This window comes from Physeter macrocephalus, chromosome 11 (assembly GCF_002837175.3).
Source record: "Physeter macrocephalus isolate SW-GA chromosome 11, ASM283717v5, whole genome shotgun sequence".
Classification (NCBI taxonomy): domain Eukaryota; kingdom Metazoa; phylum Chordata; class Mammalia; order Artiodactyla; family Physeteridae; genus Physeter; species Physeter macrocephalus.
Genome location: NC_041224.1, coordinates 35,402,207 through 35,421,177, shown reverse-complemented (window position 1 = coordinate 35,421,177; position 18,971 = coordinate 35,402,207). Strand labels below are relative to the sequence as shown.

The 18,971-nt window shown below is 49.5% G+C and overlaps 1 protein-coding gene across 4 annotated transcripts in view; it reads right to left on the bottom strand.

Annotated features, from left to right (window-relative positions):
* DIP2C (disco interacting protein 2 homolog C) overlaps nt 1–18,971 on the bottom strand; it is a 340,053-nt gene that overhangs the window by 27,569 nt on the left and 293,513 nt on the right. For 3 of the 4 annotated variants that reach the window (XM_028494871.2, XM_028494872.2, XM_028494873.2), the window contains 11 exons: nt 17,991–18,130; nt 15,633–15,769; nt 14,260–14,468; nt 13,125–13,239; nt 12,452–12,653; nt 10,401–10,510; nt 9,014–9,094; nt 3,168–3,291; nt 2,502–2,623; nt 1,515–1,626; nt 1,317–1,426 (listed from right to left, as the gene is read on the bottom strand). In XM_028494871.2, the coding sequence (XP_028350672.1) occupies nt 1,317–1,426; nt 1,515–1,626; nt 2,502–2,623; nt 3,168–3,291; nt 9,014–9,094; nt 10,401–10,510; nt 12,452–12,653; nt 13,125–13,239; nt 14,260–14,468; nt 15,633–15,769; nt 17,991–18,130 (1,462 nt within the window). Of the gene's footprint in view, nt 1–40; nt 1,427–1,514; nt 1,627–2,501; nt 2,624–3,167; nt 3,292–9,013; nt 9,095–10,400; nt 10,511–12,451; nt 12,654–13,124; nt 13,240–14,259; nt 14,469–15,632; nt 15,770–17,990; nt 18,131–18,971 lie in introns of those variants that run through there. The other variant, XM_055087862.1, reaches the window with a different exon arrangement.

The following is an 18,971-nucleotide window of genomic DNA, read 5'->3' as shown; positions in this document are numbered from 1 at the left end:
TCTTTTTTTTTTTTTTAACATCTTTATTGGAGTATAATTGCTTTACAATGGTGTATTAGTTTCTGCTTTAAAACAAAGTGAATTAGCTATACATATACATATATCCCCATATCTCCTCCCTTTTGCATCTCCCTTCCATGCTCCCTATCCCCTCTAGGTGGTCACAAAGCACCGAGCTTATCTCCCGGTGCTATGCAGCTGCTTCTCACTAGCCATCTATTTTACATTGGTAGTGTATATATGTCCATGCCACTTGTCCCAGCTTACCCTTCCCCCTCCCCGTGTCCTCAAGTCCATTCTCTACATCTGTGTCTTTATTCCTTTTTTTTTAGATTCCATATATATGTGTTAGCATACGGTATTTGTTTTTTTCTTTCTGACTTACTTCACTCTGTATGACAGACTCTACCTAGGTCCACCCACCTCACTACAAATAACTCAATTTCGTTTCTTTTTATGGCTGAGTAATATTCCATTGTATGTATATGCCACATCTTTTTTTTTTTTTTTTTTTTTTTTGCGTTACGCAGGCCTCTCACTGTTGTGGCCTCTCCCGTTGCGGAGCACAGGCTCCGGACGAGCAGGCTCAGTGGCCATGGCTCATGGGCCTAGCCGCTCCGCGGCACGTGGGATCTTCCCGGACCACGGCACGAACCCGCGTCCCCTGCATCGGCAGGCGGACTCTCAACCACTGCGCCACCAGGGAAGCCCCCACATCTTCTTTATCCATTCATCTGTCGATGGACACTTAGGTTGCTTCCATGACCTGGCTACTGCAAATAGAGCTTCAATGAACATTGTGGTACATGACTCTTTTTGAATTATGGTTTTCTCAGGCTTAACGGTATCTTGACAAGGACATTGCCTGAGCTGTGAGGGTCCTAATTCTGGTGACACACATAGTAGTTCCACCATTCTTTGATAGGAAAAAGCATCATTTCAGAGGCAATGAGCAGCGTGCTGGCAAGTTATAATGAGACCCATGTTAAACAAGCGAGAAACTCCAGTGCACAGGGTTTTATAATAGAATACTGGGATTTGAGAACCAGCAAGAAAGAAAAACATAGGCAGTTTTTTAATTAGAGGTTAGGGAAGCTCTGTTTACATAAAAAAATAGCTGGAACATCTGGAAATAATCAGTCAGCCTAGCTAACTATTGAAATGGTCACGCATTTTATAGCTTGAACAAAATGCACATATATCCCTCTCTCCGTGTTTTGCTGCCCGGCCCCACCAGAGCCCTATACCCATAAGAATGAAAACTGACCATTGCTTTGTGGCTTGCTAACTACTATTATGCAGACTGTGTTTCTCACCTTCACTCCAGCTAGCATCCCAGTCGTGGACACACTAAAATCAAGATAGGCTAGCGTGTCTGGGTTGGAAGGTTTGTAGATCTGGGCAGGCCGCTTCTTTGGCAAATCATCTGGAAAGCAAACCAAAGCTGTTAGCATCTCTGACTTAATGGAAAAGCAGATAAGCAAACAAACAAATCAGCGAGTTGGAGGACGAACCTGTGTCCAGTATCGGGGGCCAGGCCCTGACATCTACAGCTGCAGCTGCCTCCCTGGACCGTAACAATTTACAGATCAGTTGTGTTGTCATCAAACAGGCGGAGCGGCTCACCTGAGGGTCAGAGAACAAGGAATGGAGAGGAGGAGGGCAAAGGACGGGGATGGACGCATGCTCACATGCCAGCTGTGCACCACGTGGAGGCCACGAAGCTCGCAGCACAGGCTGGGCACCAGGAGCACAGCTGCCTCACGAGGGGCTGTGTTGGCCAATGGAGTTCCACGTGACCAGGTATCTGACCACGGAGCACACAAGCAGACCTTGTGGGGACTGAGGTCCCTGGCAGTATCCCCTGTGTGATGATCACACTCAGAAAGTAGCATCCAAACTACCTGCTCTCACTGTTAGCTCCATCCCCCAGAAATGCACACATTTACACACACAGCCTCAGTACCATCTACCAGAGTGACAACCTTGAGGGTCCCCCAACACAACTACAAAGAAGTATTCATTTGTGATGTCCCTCGTGGTTCCTCCTCCAAGGGAAAAACATATCCTAATCCTTTTAAACTTCCCCAGGCAAAAAAAAAATAAATCAAATCTATACTTTCAAAAAGCAACAGGATGCTTCTCAGTCTTGAGGAAAGAACCTTTAAAAATGTATGACTTTCCTACTTGTTTTGGTTTGCTCCTTGGGCTTGGTAGGGAAGCTCCCAGTGTCCAGAGGGATGCCCTCTCTGGGGAGTTGCATCAATTCCCACGCATTGTGGCAAAGCTGCTCTCTAGCCCCTAATCCTACGCACAAGCTGCTATCTTCCTTCCAAAACGAGATGGCCAACTCCTAGAGGGAAGAGGCTGAGTCCCACTCCACCGCTGGGACCGCAGACTCCCACGCAATCCCATGCCTGCACCCGGCCCTTCCCCGGGAGCCCAGGCTCTGTGATCTGCAAGCCCAACACTCAGGCGCAGACACCCGCAGGCAGCGTTACCTCCACAATCATCTTCACGGTTGGCAGCGTGGTTGCGATGTTCTGTGGGTGTGGAGGACGGACGGTTATTGGCACACAGCCTGCATACAGGCAACCATAAAATGCTGCGATAAGGTCTATTCCTACGTGGGGAGAAAAGCAAAAGTTCTCACTTGAAACAAAACAAGCTGTTTAATGGCCATCATCCCTGTCAGCAGAATCACCAGCCTGGAAACAGTCAGACGGGTACGGCAGTAACTGAGACCTTGAACAGACCTGTCCTCCTCCCTGTGGGTCTGTTAAACTTCAGGGTTAACTCCCACCCGGCCCGTTCTTTTAGGCACAGGAAGCCAAAGCAGCCCAGAAGCTTGATTGCTCTCATTTCTCTAAGGAATTACTCAACTTTCTGATTATCAATTCAGAAGTCAAGGATTTAACTACTATTGATTAAATGAACTACCTCAGATAGCTAATAAAACAAATTTAGATACAAAAATCGTTGTTAACTACCACTTTATCTGTGTCCCTACTATTAGTGGTATAGCATGTAGCACAGTCCGCACAAGTGAGCCAGGCAGGAGAGACAGTGCCCATTTTTGGTGGTAACACACAAGGTCATCGAGCACCAGCATGTGCAGTGAAAGGTCTCTCGGGCAAGGGCTGGTCTTGCATGGCCCTGCTTCTTACCCGGTGGGTAGACCAGAGCGACGTGGTCCCCATCCTGCAGGTGCCCTCTCTCCATCAGCATCACGGCTATCTTCTCAGCCCGCTTGTGCAGCTGGACACATGTCAGCGAGTTCGCTATTGTGCCCTGAGTAGCACAAGAACAAGCGGGTAAGATTTTTTTTAATATGACAGCTTTGAGGTGCAGTTCATATACCATACAACTCACTTATTTAAAATGTGCAGTTAAATGGATGTATCTGCAGAGTTGGGCAATCACCACCACAGTCAGCTTCAGAATGTTTTTGTCACACCCTCAGAAGACCCCCCCACTGTTAGCATTCACTCTCCTTTCCTCACCACTGGCTAAGAAGTACAACACCAAAGAGGCATCTAGATACGTTTGTATTAAAAAGAAATATTTAAAAAACAATGACTTGACTTGAAAAAATAGCTAAAATCACAAAAAAAATCAATCTAGTAATTCTGGGACTTAAGTGTAATTGTCATGGGCAATAAGAATTAGTTGTAAATCTGCAGGACTCACACTATGAAAAGTAAGACTAATTGAAACTGTTTTTAAGAAAGACCACATCAAAAGTCAGGGAGGTCAGAAAACAAACAAACCCCCAGAAAAGCAACAGTCAAAGAAAAGTCAAAAAACCCCCAAAAAACACAAAAGAAAAAAAGGGAATTGTCAAATTCATTTAACGTAGACTTTTAAATATGCAGGAGCAAATGTAAAACACACTTGGATTGAAAAGTACCTTAAAAAAGCATTGTAGGCGAAAATCAGTAGCAAAGTAAGTACTAAGAGATATCAAAATACATGATGTTTACTCTTTAAAGAAAAGCAAGAATGAACTGCAAATTATAAACATACAACTATCCAAAAAAAGTTTCTCTTGAGAATGCACTTTTCATTTGTACATATTCCCAGGTGAGAAGAGATCACTGCCTCCAGCTATTTAAAAACTGCTTCTTTATTATCAATTCCCACTTTAAAGAGATGAACAGGGTGAAGGACCTTTCCTTAAGCAACAGGCAAACTGGCCAGCAGTGTCAGGTGAGGAAGACCCTGCAGCTGAAGAAACGATGGTGGACACTTGGGCCAGATGCTTTTATTTAGGTGGGGAGCTTCCAAGGAGGGTAAATGAGCTGGTGGGTGACACAGAAAAGACTGTCGCCTGAGCAGAAAGAAGTTCACAGGAAGGTGGTGTCAGCAGCCGGTTGTGTGGGAGGAGAAACGTGGACAGGAGAGACCAGAACATTTGGGGCCGTTAAAGGACACTGGTGACCTGGTGACTTGAGGTGTGGGAAGAGACATTAGAATTCCCACTCAACTGGAACACGTGCACAAGGTGGGCCCAGGGAACCGATGGGAGTGAAAACCATTTAAAAGGCATCAGGATGTATATATCAGCAGCCGGTGTTTGCCTAAAACACTCACGAGATCAATGACGGCCGTATCTACCCTGGGAAGCAGCAGGCTCTCTCCATAACCGGGGCCCAGGGCCACAGAAGCCCGGCAAAGGGAGGCCACCCAGGCAGCTGCCAGCCAGGTTCCGGTTCCTTCCTGCTGTGCTGGCACTGGCCTCTCCCACAGTGGACAGGATTAGCTTACATTTCTCTGATTTGAACCTTCTCATCGTACATATTTTCCTTAATTACCTTCCTTCTAAGAAAGGTTAAAAAATAATAGAAAAAGATATATGAAATGGAAGAGCCAGAGAGCAGAATGTGGCAAAACTGGGTAAACACAGAAAGATCCACGAGACTGGCGTCTAGAAACCCAGCCCAAACCCGAGAACTTGGTGCCTTCTCAACTGGACCGTTCCTCTGAGCAGTTACTCCTGGGGAACACACCTGTCGCATGAACCAAAACACACACTCAAAAGGACCCAAAAGTCCTGTGAGTTCTTCTAAGTAAAGATGGGGTACCAGCCCCCAGCACAGCTAAGGTGAGGCCCACGCCAGGCCTCCTGACGTGCGCACGCCAGCTGTCCTGGAGGGAAGCCAGCACTGTGCTCCTGGTTGTTGCTGAGGACCAGCTGTGCTGCTGGTGGGGCGGCAGAATGCCACAGGGGGTCCCGCCACCACCCCGCTGTCCGCTGGTCGTTAGCCTGTCTTATCTTAAGCAGCAAGCATTCTCTGACTGAGTTGTTCAACTTCTGGGACTGATCTTCTCCCCATTATCCAGAGAGCCGACACTGATCCCCTATCATAACCAGCTTTTCTGTCACACAACAAAGCCTATGAGATTTGAGAGGCACCAGTGACTCACAACCAGCAGCCATATGTTTTGACTCTGTTTATGAAATTTCCACCTACAGGTACTTTAAAATGGTAAAATTTAATTGGCATTCTGTCCTTTAGGAATCTCTGCGAATGTTTCACAATACCCTTTGCCACCCTACGGGCTTTACACCAGACGGGAGGAGGGCCCCGCTGGGCAGTCGGGTGCCATCGAGCCCAGCCCAGCCTCTCTCCTCCACCCCAGCCTGCAGGCTCCACAGGCTCCACTGTGGCTCCCTGCAGGCTCCACGTTGAGGGAGCCAAATGGGATACAGGCCTCATCCAGCCCCAGACTGTGCATCACCACTGGTTATGGGGAGTCTCAACACAGCCTTTCACCTCAGGGGAAACACCACTGATTTTCAATCACACATTTCATTTTCCAAAGCGCTTGCTGTCATAAAAACATGAAATGCTGTTTATCCTCAGGTCAATGGTTACCTGGCATCCTCATCAACATTCATGGGAAAAGTTGGGTTTTCAGTATAGAAACCTACTGCCTAAGAAGAATGTTCTAGGAAAAAGTACCTCACAGGAAATTAAGGCTAACTCTTCCTAAAAGAAGCCTCGGCCGGTATCATGACAGAATGGCAATGCAGGGTAACCCACCACCCAATCCCTATTCTAAAGACAACAGATTTCAGTGTCAATGACTGTAAATGTGGCACCATTTTAAAGTTTTACATTAAATTAAATAATGACAAGTAGAAAACATACTGAGGAATGAAGAAAATGCCAAACAGGATTCACATTTTAAAATTCTCAAAAAGTAAAAAAAAAAAAAAAAAAAAAAAGGTTAAAAGGGTTGGCTGGTGTTTCTCTTAAAAAAAAAAAAAAAAACAGATGCTTTTCTGTATGCAAGTAAGTTCCAAGAATGTACGTCTTCCACTATTTGCAGTGAATCACATCCTCACGTCCTACTATAAACCTCATAACAATTCTGATCCTATTGACCGCGTTGCCGTGGAGGAGGGCATATGAGTGAACACTGTGTGCAGCAGACAGGAAGCCAATGGGTAACCGTTTTAAGGGAGCCACGACCAAGCTGGGGAATTCACAACCAACGGAAGGGGCTGTCCAGGACAGAGGAAGCCTGGAAGCGGGTTGGGGCCCTATGCTGGAAGGACAGTGTTTGGGTACATTGAGTAAAACACATTATTAGAATGAATTTCACCTGTTTCTTTTTACTTTTTTAAAATATTGCTTTTAGAAAACATTAAATTGTGTGTGTGGCTTGCGCTGTATTTCTATTGGACAGTGCTGAACTAGAAGGTTGAGTGAGTGGAAATGACACTGTAACCACCATGGAAATGATGCTCTTGACCTTTGGTTCAGGTTGAACACTTGTCATAAGTGTGCACATGGGGTTGGAGAGGCTGGGAATGAACACAGATGCCTGGCTCTGATACGACCCTTCCAGCTGTTTGGATGTAGCCGCCTCCACGTCAGGAGAGCCTCAGGAGATAAGGTCATGTCTAAAGGGAGGCTGTTGTAGACCACGCTGTCCCTGCGCTGACCTGAAGTAAACTTACTCATGGCCTTGACCTCCACAACTCACCCCGTCAGACCTTCTGTTGCTGCTGACGAAGCCCTTCTAGAATACGAGTCATTTCCGGTGAACACATTTCTCCTAATGATCCAATGTCTAGCCACAGAAAAGGACTGTGAACTCAGGGTCTGGGAATGGGGTTGATCTTCCCTGCACATTGCCAGTCCCCAAGCGAGACGCAGTTAGCATGGCTGTTTTCCTCCCACTGACAGGACTATAGTCTATGAACATGCCTGAATCATTTTTGAATCTGTGTCTGGGACAGATAAGAAATTTCCTCTTACCCAGAGCTCTGGAGGGGTCAAGCTGCAGGGGAGGGAACAGGGATGCTGACCCAACTCTCGCCCCCTTGCTGCCCACAGTTCACGGGGGATGGCAGGCCTATCCTGGGGACGTCCTGTCCTACCTCGTCACGTCAGCACCACGGCCCCACTCAGGGAGCTGAGCGAAGGGGCTCTGAGTAGGAGTCCTTCCCAGGGGTGGGGGACAGGCTGCAGTGTGGCTCCAGCTCCAGCTGCCCCTCTGGAGGTGCTGTTGGAAAGCTCCAGAGGCCACGAGAGACTCTGGAGAAAGAAGGGAAAGTCCCCAACAGTCTCCAGGAGACACGCCACGTGCACAGGACGAAGAAAGTCAGAAGAAGCAATTAGAGTGACAGGACAGCACCAACCGGCGACAGTGCCAGGAAAGGAGAGTCTTATCTGTGTTTACAGGCTGAGGAGGAGCCAGAGGAAAGAGACGGATGAGAGCAGCAGGGAAGGCACGTTTCAGGTGCGACGCAGGGCCTCCTGGTAACCACACGACCGTTGGGCTTGCCCTGCATCTCATCACCATGCACCTGTGCGCCCTGAGCACAAGAGCATTATTAATCCTGGGAAGAGGGTCCACTAGGCCCAAGCGTAGGCGCCAAAAGGCAAGGGTAGCAAGCGTTCCTCACAGAGGCTGGGGTGCGGGAGTGCTTTCTAAGACTCTTCCTGGGGTCGGTCTTGAACAGACACAGTGAACAAGAAACTGCTGAGGTCAATTCAGCATACAAGGCAATTCAAGACAAGCTGTGTCAGAGGAGGACCAGAGGTTACTTCTACCAACTAAATCACTGCAAAGCTGGTCTGTAGCTGGCTATCCAAATTAGAGGTTCAGGGAGTAACTTATATTGTTGGCATTTCCTTTCACTTGTCCTTAATCTACTGCTTTAAATGACAAGAGGTGCCTTCGAGCACTAAGATTTTGACATTTTGCAACTCTGAAGAGCCATGGCTTCTTAAAGCTGCAAGTACCCATGCTTGTCAAGATGACCTACGTTAAATCTATTTTTCAGGCCTTATTTCCAAAGCAAACACAAAGTTAACAAACATATTAAAGACTTCTGCATTTAATGTTTATTGTTAGTACTATTTCTTGCATGTTTAAGGCCTTACTCTTAAGTACTATTGTGGAACACTATCTGAGGAGTTTGCTTTTCTAATACGAGATGTAAATATGAACTTTAATTATAAAATAGAAATTATTTTCATTCCTAAGAATGAAAGCCTATAACTAAAACACAACTTCTTATAAAAAAAAAAAAAGGAGTTGAGTAATAAAAATAAAGACATAAATACCTCATAGATCTGCAATTGTTCTGTTGTAGACATTCATCACTCATTTTGAGGGGAGGGGAAATATTGCAAAAAAATATTGCTAAAATACATACAAAAATATATGTGTATACACACACACACACACACACACACACACACACACTTGAGGGGAGGGGAAATATTGCAAAAAAATATTGCTAAAATACATACAAAAATATATGTGTATACACACACACACACACACACACACACACACACACACGCTCAAACCCTTATATTTAAAAGCAACCTTTCTTAGGTGAAAAGGTTTCAGTCAAAATAGCAATAAACAAATAAATAAAAGGATTCAGGTAAGACTGAGGAGAAAGGTTTGAGTGGAGAATACGATACAGAAGCATGAAATTGCGGACCACACAGGGAACGACCAGGGCACACGGGCGGGGCCTCACCCTACAGTTGAGCAGCGTGTACAGCACGTGATCAGGAGTGGTCTGCGCCCTCCACTGCAGGACCTCCGAGAGGAACAGGAACTGGAAAAGAGCACAGCCATTAGGTCTAGACTGTCCTGGGGGGTTGGGCTGGCCTCGACATCTAAAAGTTTAGTCTGTCTGGGTGCTTTTAAGGTGGCTTAAGACAGCAAGAGGATAATCCCATATAAATATAATTGACAGAATAAGCAGGTGTTCACAGTGCTTTCCTGACAGTGATTTGGAATTCACTGTGCTTGATTCAGACCCAGGAGTCAGAGGGCTGGTGCCATGCCACCATGAGGGAAGTTTTCTGAAACCTGCCCAAGGGTGGGAAGACTCTATTCCCCTTATAGACAGAGTAGCCGACACAGAAAAATCCTGTCTCCTGGGGCTTCCAGAAGATGCAGCAGTGATTTCTGGGGGTTGCAATGACAGAATCAGAGCTACCCTGTTTTTCAAAAATGGGCTCTCTTAAATTGTTGTGTTTACAATGGCCATCCCTGAAGTCATTCAACAGCTCTGCAGATCACACAGGTGACACGTACCCACTGACTCAGTCTGTAGTAACAAGGACGGCCCTGTTTAATGTCAGGACACAGCACTAGTGCCAGGATACAGGAAATGCCCACACCTTCACCTTAATCCGTTTCATGATGGAAATGTACTGTGAGGTGGGGAACATGGTGATCAAGTGCTTTCAGTGAACGTGTTACTACATGTTACCAAATTGGCAACATCTTAAATGGTTGATTTTGTCACATTTCCTGGGAGCCCATTTAGAGTGGGACCACCTTTTGGTGAATCATGAGAGTTCTCAAGGCTGATGGTTCTAATGGGGACTTGTAGCTAAGCGTGACAAACTGTGTGTCTGATATTTAAGTGGAGTGGGGCCCAAGAATTCCTCCTACAGCTCCCAAGGCTGCTTTAAGAATGTCTGGCTCCCAAACCTGGGTTTTGCATTGACGTTTTCTTGAATTCCAAGAATCAAAGGACTGAAGCCTCACTGTAAGGTGGCTGTGAGGCAGTGTGAGTGTCAAATCAGGGCTGGAGGGAGAATCAGGAACAAGTGCTTAGGGGATGCTAGGACAGGACAGGGGTTGCAGACACTGGCCTCAGGCCTGCTATTCACGGGACTGCATCACCTACCCATGCAGTCCTACAACACTGCACCCTCAACAAACACGTTTTCCTTATAAAATTACACAGACATCTCTTGCAGGACCAAGAGGGCAGGTAGGAAGAAAGGTCATCAATGGTAGATACTGGGCTGCCAGAGAGGGCAAGTGGGAGTTGGTGATGCCTGTGATACAGCATCTGGGCAGGAGTGGAGAGGAGCCCAGGCAGACGTCTGACCCTCAGCTCTCACCTTCCGGGCCTGGTCATTGTCTTCTATCTGGCCCAGGTCTCTGCCGCTGGCCTGTGCGATCCTCTTCCCAGACACCAGGTTCCCCACCATCACAGAGGCAGGGCCGATCTCTGCAAAGAAGCAGAGGCACACACGTGAGGAAAACATGAGTGAAGTTCCTGAGAACATGACTTCCCACTTTGGGAAGAAGCTTACTCTGGGGAAATCCCTTCAAAGACGTAGCTTTGAAAAATCTAATTAGAACAGGATTTCAAGTAAGTCACTACCATGAAAAGGACAGCAAATATGAACAAGTCTCAAGTAAGGGTACACAGAAATAATGCTTTCACCAAATTCCCATAAGTGTTCTCCCAGGCCGCTGCCTTTGTTCTCCAGTTAGCGAGATGCTGACATCTATTCATTTAGTATTTGTTAAAAAACTCACAAACAAACAAACAACAAACAATTTTTTGAAGACAGAGTTATATAACCGCCAATATTTAACAAGAATAAATGAGATAACCAGGTACCATTAGAGAATCCTTTCCTTACAATGGCCAATCACACGAAGCTGCATTTTCTGTGCTGCATGTAAGAGTGGTGCGGATCCTGGTACCCGCCGTGTGTGCCCTGAGGAGGAAGGCACCCAACTTGGCTCTCAGAGCCTGTTCACTGGGCCATGTGTCCCTGTCATGGGTTCCTAGATGTCTGACAGGTGTCTGAGCCCTGCAGCCCTGCAACGGTCATGCATCTGCCAACGATGCCTCATCATAAATGTCTGTCCTAAATTCTTCTGTCACAAACTGCATCTCCAACACCTGGGCCCACTGGCCACGGGGTTGAGGCATCTGATGATGGACCAAGGTTAAAGGTGGGAGAGGGAGGTTGGGACAGTGAGTGAGGACACCCCGTGGAGCCGAGACACTCCTGTCGATTCCGTAAGAACACGGCGAGAGCCACGCTGTGGAAATCCCACTGCTGCTGCCGGCACAGAGGGGCAAAGTCGGTGAGCCTGGTACCTGCTTTCCTCCTGCAGTATCAGCGTCCTCACCTGAATCTGGAGAGACCGCTCACCCCCATCTCATCAAGCTCACTTCTGGGGGTGGCCTGGGGGCGGGCTGGTTCCTGTATCTACCGCCAACTGTGCTGCGCCCAGCGCCCACCAGCCACCTCTAGCTGGCTCGCCAGGAACTCTGCCCCCGCTGCCACTCTTCATCGGTGGAGTGAAGAGTTGTGAGGGCTGGGTCTGTCTCTCTTACATTCTGGACCCACAGCCTTAGGCAGCTCCTGAACCCCTCTGTGGTACAATTTCCTCATTTCCTTGCAAAATGGAGATAAGAGGACAAAATCCACGAGGATGAAATGAGTTAACACATGGAACGTGTGGACAAGCAGCCTGCCTGTGCCAGGCACTGTTGGCGGTTGTCCTAATACCCCAGCCCGAGCTCATCCTGGCTGCCTCCGAGGTCTGTCTGCACATCAAGCCTGGAGGCCTGGGGACCTTCCATCACCATACTGGCAGAAGAGTTGATTCCTCACCACCATATTCTTGCAATGAATTCGTTTTCACTGATAACTGTGTGCAGCCTCAAAGAGTATGATCAATTAGCTGCTAGGAGGATCAAGTCAGATAGTAGATAATTACGTGTTCCCCAAATTGCAAAGCAGCAGACAAATGTTTACCATCATGACAACGTCACGAGGAGATCTGTACGATTCCTCACAGGCTTCCTGCTGCTGTGACTCATGAAACAGGTATGGAAGCCTTATTCTAATTTGTGCAACAGAAAGCCGTGACCCTGAGAGGTTCTCTGCCAAAGGCCACCCAGGAGGTCTGACAACCGCCAAGAAGGCTAGGCTCAGGCACCGCCAACACCTCTCCATCCAAGTGGTCTACACCCCCTGCTGCATTCCATCCCATGCTTGGTAGAAAGACACTGCTTAGGGGGAGGCTGACTTGCCTGGGAGTGTGTGGTGGGAGACGGGAGGGGAGGGAGGCTGAGAACCGTGGTCAGCGTGGCCCCCACCCAGCTCCAGGGCCACCCCGGGCCTGCACGGCCCTCCAGACGTACCTGGTTGCTTCTGCCGAGGCTTGGGCAGGTTTGTGACGCATGTGTGGGGGCACATCAGGACATTGCAGGGGTGAAGTGAGCCCTCCAGGAAAAGCTGCTTCGTTTCTGACAAATGGATGCCACCGAGTGGGGTTTTGGGGAGAGTGTTTGCTGGAACCAGTGCAAGACAATAAACCCCAACTTGATGTATACTGTCGATTGCCTGGAAGGTCATGAGAGAGGGAACCGTGTTAAAATAGGTATCATGAACAGGCATGGAGCAAATACTCACACTGTGCAAATCACAACACATAGAAGCAAGTGCGGCACCCGTGATGCTCCTGGCACGGAGACGCTGAGGTCAGAGGAGGGCAGGCTCGCCAAACTGAGCAGAATACAGTTTTCATAGCACTTGTGGGACACCACACACACAAGAACGGATGCTGGGAGAAAAGAAAGCACGCTCTCAAAGTCATAACCAAAAGGTCCTGCTGCGACCTCCACAAGCGAGCGGGAGCCAGTTCTGCAAACCTCTGAACCCTAAGCCTGTCTGTTTAGCTCCTTCCCTAGAAGGCAACTGTAAGTTTCATGGCTGATGCAATCTCCGGTCAAAAGGAGGGATGATCAGAGAGCACAATGGTGCAGGGAAGCTGATGTGAGCCCAGGAGAGGGGCTCGGGGCAGGAGCGAGCTACCTGCAGCACCCTGCTCATCCACTGGAAGCTGTCCTCCTCCGTGGAGTCCGGCCTCTGCTCAGCCACGATCACGATCCTCTCGTCGTGCAGGACGGTCACCGAAAACACGGCTATTCTGTGGGGACAGACAGGAAATCGCGGTGATCACATGCTGGAGAGGCTCACAAAGGGATTGGCCCTGCCATAAAGGGCTTCGCAGCTGTTACGACTGCAGAGCTCAGGGGTTCCCAGAGACAACTACCACCTTGACGGGAAATTGCAGCTTCCAACTCCCAGGTGCTCACTCACTTAAGTGCAGCTTTGGGGGAGAAGCCTGGCAAAGCCGGAGGGCAGAACCACCACACTTCCTATGGAGGTAGCCTGTGGCTTTGGGTGACGGGCCTCATGCCTCGGGACAGAGGAGTCAAGCGCAGGTATCAGAACTGCTGAAATTTACTGAGCCGTGCGACTTGCATCTTGAGTTTGCACCTGCGAAGCAATATTCTCCCAATCAGCAGAAATTTGCCATTGGGAGCTAATGGTTTTCTGCTAGCTGCGTCTGCCTCTCACGGGAAGCACAAAACGTGGCGAATGGCCCTCCAGGGTGTCCTCTGCACGAAGGTGGCTCGGCTACACCCAACCCCAAGTTCTGCTTCCTCCTGCTTCCACTAGCTCGGCAACTCAGGGTGAGATCCAAAGCAGCTGACTTCCTCCAAATCGGCAAAACCTCAGGAGCAATGGTCAGCGATCCAGTGTCGGTTGTGTGCCAAGCTGGGGTTGGGGGCACCACCGGGAAGAAACCCATGGGAGCCAGTTTCCAGGCAGTTTGTGGCTCAACTGTTACCTCTGGGTGAATGAGCTGCAGCAAGATAAATGCTTGGCTCTTTTCTCTGTGTAGTTACTTATTAAAAATAAGATTTTCAAATGGACATTCTTATTTAACTTGGAAGAGAATTTAGTGAAAGTATATTTATGGGGCTCAGAAAAGTTTCATAAAATTGGACATTCAGAACTGCATGGAATCTCAGAAGTAATAGAATCCAGTGGCTTCATTTTACAGAGGAGGACACCAAGTCCCGTTAGTTTAAGCAATTTTTTGCAGTTTTACACAGCAGGTGTAGTCTGGAGAACTGTGCCAACCACAGAGGGCGCTCACCTTCCCCTGTACACGAACTTCATGGGCTCCACGGCCAGTGCTGTGGCCACGATGTCATCGGCGTTGTGTCTGCGCCCACTGACCACCATGAGCCCGTCCATCTTGCCCACCACGAACACGAGGCCCCCAGGGCCGACGAAGCCCAGCAGGCCCGTCCTCACGAAGGGGTACTCGCTGACCGGGGCCCCCGAGCTCGTCACCGGGAACACCTGGGGACAAGGAGCTCTGAGTGCCCAGCAGGGCCCGGCCTCCACCCTCCTCCTTGGAGCCCACTGGTCCTGCTTCCCCGCAGCTGGGTCTCCTCACCTGACCCTGGCTGGAGAAGCCCAGGTCCGCACAGCTGCTGTGAGCGCCAGCCTGCGGGCACCTCCCCTCCCTCCCCAGCTCTCACAGCTCGTCCCACCGGCCCATGCCTCTGAAGAGGCCTGCCACAGTCTAACAAACACTAATTCATTCTTCTGCTTATAAAACCACAGCATAAATATGGTAAGTGGAGAAGCAAGGTGCATTTTAAATAACATCTGTCAGTTGTAAAGTAATCCCTGTTCATTAAAATGCTATTTTTCCTTATTGGAAATACACTCAAAAGAAAAATACAGAGGAAGCAAGCCCCACGAGTTCAAACTCGACCCCTAGTTTCCTCAACCCACCCGACAGATAAGTGGCAAAGAAAAGGAGATAAGTTTCATTTAGACTGTGTTTGGCTCAGTTTCAGGGGCACTTAGAAACCTGAATCTACATTCAACAAAGCTGCCTATACAAGGCACCACATCACATGTGTTCACATCTGAAGTTCTACATGTTAATAAATTTATCCCCAAACAACTCATACTTGCTGACACACAACTCAGTCAAAGTGTGTTCCTTCTAAGGTCAGGCACACTTGGTGAAATGATACGAATTCTGAGAATGCTGGGTTTGCTGGGCAGTGTGTGCATGTGTGTGCTCTGCATGCCACACCCGTGTGCACACGGCACGGACACACACTCGTGTGGTAGAGGTAGATGTACAGTGTGCATGTCTGGCCGAGGCTGACAGGCCCCAAGGGGGCCACTGCTCCCTCCCCCAGCAGGGCCGTGCACACTCTCCAGCCCCCACCTGTCAGCTGCTGCTCTTCCTAAACGGGTGAGAACGGCAATGGAAAAAAAGGCCCCTTTTAAAGAAACTGTACTTGCTCTTTCTCAACTCTGGTTATGAGGTGAAAACAACGCTGCTAAGCCAAATTTATTGAAAACTATAAAAAAGACGGCAGGAGAAAGTGCAACCATTTAAATTACTATGAATACATTTTATTGAGAAATTACCATCTTCTCTTTCACGTCTATTCCACGCACCTGGCAATGGCTGTCTGACGGGGCTCACCTCCCACCTACCTCGAAGGTGTTCTTGGTCATACCCGAGAGGCCGTAGTAGGACGTGCCTGTGGCAACCGCGCACATGCAGAGCTCCCCGACTTCGTCCGTCCTGCACAGCTGGGGAACCCCGTCCGGCTTCACTGAACACATGATGGCTGAACGCAAAACGAAGCACAGTGACATTAGAGACGGAGGGAGGGAGGGAGTCAGAGAGAAGAAATGAATGAATATGAAAAAGAACACAAATGAGCAGAAGCAGCGTCTGCAGCAAAACCACAGGTGAAAGTGAGCAGGTCCTCGCAGTCCCTGAGGCAAGTGAGTCTCCATGTTGCAGCAAAACCTCACATTTTATAGCTATGACATCAGTAAATAATTCCAATTGCTGTAATTTTAGTGTGTAAATGGCATTTAAAGGGAGTAACCGTTCTGCCATCCAGACATGAAGACGACACTTAGAACAAGCCTAAGCATCACTGCCGCATGCTGAGCGTCATCAGCCAGCCCGCACAGCCTCCAAGATGCAGCCTGAGCCCTGAAACCAACGAGCATGAGACACTTGCTCAACAGCCTCTCAGGCTTTTCTAAACAGAAAGCCTCCCCTGTCCCACAGGAATCTCAGTCTTTGACCTCAGATTCCCCGTCAAGGTGGGCCCTTCAGGGAAGGCTGGCGGAAGCTAATATTCCTGTTTGCGGAGTGCCAGCGATCAGGGCTGAAGCTGGGGTTTCAGGGACGTGGTGGGTGCACCGAGTGACAGCTGAGCTGGCCAGAAAGAGTCATAAGGCTGCCCCTCACCCTCAGGTTGGTGTTAGGTGACAGGGAGTGCTGTGTCTATAAACAACGACACTCAAAACGCGGGAAGATGTTCAGCTCACTCATGGTAAGAAAAGTTCAAATTAAAATGACACCAAAGTATTCTTTATCCCTCAAACTGGTAAAAATCAGAAAGTCTGAAAATACACTGGGCATGAGGGAGTGGAGGAAGAGGGGCGTCCCCCGCTAGCAGCAGAAATATCAATCCTTATGATCCTTCTGAAGGAGAGCCTCATCAGAGTTACTTGGGTGTGTGCCCTTCACACTGCGCGTTTCTAGAACTCTCCCTGTTAGCTCTTCCTCACACCTCTGCAGGCTGGAGCACAGATGAGTTACTGCATCAACCACACTGCAGGGGCAAAAAGTGGAAAATCGCCCAATGGGAAGGGTTTGGATAAACTATTATGTGTTCAAACACCATAACGCTCCTCAGCCTGGAAGGGAATGTGTGAGTTCTTCACCTGCTGCTAACAAATGAGCTTCAAGATTCAAGATATGAGCAGGCATGAAGGGCTCTACTGTTACACGAAATTTTAAAAAAACAGGAAAAAGAATACGCCTCTCTGTGTGTGTGTGTGTGTGTGTGTGTGTGTGTGTGTGTGTGTGTGTGTGTGTGTGTGTGTGTGTGTGTACATGTTGCCTGCATGTCTCCACTGTGGTTGCCTCCAATGGCTGGAAAGGAGGCTTTTCACTGTACACTTTTCTCATCTTTTGAGGTTGGAACCATGGGGAATTTATTTATTTGAAAAAGCAAGAAAGGAATGGAGCCAGGAGGCCTGGCTGAAGCTGCAGCTGAGCTGAGCATGTGCCTGGCTTTGGGGTTAGGTTGTATGTGGATGCGACCGCCCCTGATGAGGCGAGACAACACCCGTGTGCGTGGAGGCTCATCAGGAGAAGGTCCAAACTCTGGAGGAACTGCCCCAGGAAAGGGCGCCCACTCCCCGGGGACACCATGTGAAGAGTGAGGAGAGGCGGGGCCAGGTAGGGAGCCCTACAAATCAGACCGGGGCTCCCTTCTGCCAGCAGAGCCGTTCCCGCTGCACTCCCTGGGGCCCCCGCAAGGCCTCAGGAGGTGTCCCAGCACAGGGCAGGGGTGGAGAGGCAAGAGGGCTTCATCAAGGCAGGTCCTTCTGCCGGGAGCTTGTCTGTGTGCAACGCGGAAATGATTTCTGTGACTTAAACAAGGGCTCCTGTGCTGCAGGCAAGCTTCCATAAGGGTTTGGCCCCCGGTGCACCAGGACAACCAGCAGGAAGCTGACCTTTGCACGGGGAGAAGTTGCCCAGGTGCCGCTGGGGGTGCAGAGCAGCCCTGGGTGCCTCCTGGGGTCCCAGGGCGCATGTGACATAGAGGCCTTTCCTCAGCTTCGTGAACATTTTGGGTTTTCTTTTATTAGGAGAGGCCGTGTTACCGCACCTCCTGGGCTGAAGCTTGGTGAACACGGGACCAGACTGGAGGTCAGGCCGAGGTGGGCACGCTCACAGCAGGGGACAGGGGTGCCAGCCAGGGCAGCACTGGCAGCTGGTCCCTGGCTGGGCTCTGACTCTGCGCCTGTACCCGCGCTCACCTCCAGGCATCACGAGGCCGACATCCTGCACGGTGAGTACAGACAGCTTTTCCTCCGAGTCCACCCGGATGACCCCATAGGTCAGCCCGTGCATGGAGAGGACGCCGCGGCCTGGGGGCTGGTTGCTGTCATCGGTGGGCCTGTAATGGCAGTTTGTGTCTGGTTAGAAGCACGTCAGCTGTCTGAACACAGATATGCATGTAAATGTGCTGCATGCACACCAAGGTTGCACCTTTGGGCCCTGAAGGCCTCTGAAGGCAGGTGTGGCTGCCACACGTCCCTGTGCTCTTCTCAGCACCTGTTTTCTCTTTTCAGGAGACACCAATGTCTGCTCCTTCTACTTCTGGGCTCCTGAGAAGTGTAGAGACGCCGAGGGACTCCCTTGTCCCCCTGCCCTCCCCTTACATGTGTCCACCAGAGACCGACCAACTCCTTTTCACACCCACTCCTCTCTCCACAAGGTTGGATTTCTCAGGTTTGAAAATGGCTACGAAGGGAGAGTCACGTCTCCAAGAAGGACGATGACAGGAGTGAGCAGAAATGCTAGACCGCCTGTGTGGCCTCCAGGCCAGACGTGCACTGTGTGGGCACACGCTCAGTACTTGTAAAAATCGGCAGTTATTTGGATGAGAGACCACATATAAAGTGCTTGATGGCTGGGGGAAAGTACAGCTTCACCACATCCACGGTCTGCCTTCGCCACCGTCCATGGGCTCCGAGGCTGCCCCGGCCTCACCTCTGCTCTTGTTCTCCCTGTTTCCATGCAGCATCCAGCCCTGCTCTCCCTCCAAACCCCAGCCCACTCCCTCCGGGGCCCTGGCCTCCTTCTTGCCTCTGGCAGACGGCCTCGTGGCCCTCTCCCTCACTGTCCTCCAGGGTGGTGCCGTCTCCACAGCAGGTACCATCTAACTATCTGTCCACGCCTCCTCCAGGAGGGCAGGAGGGTTTTCTTTTGGTCACTGTGGAGCCCCCAACCCTGGA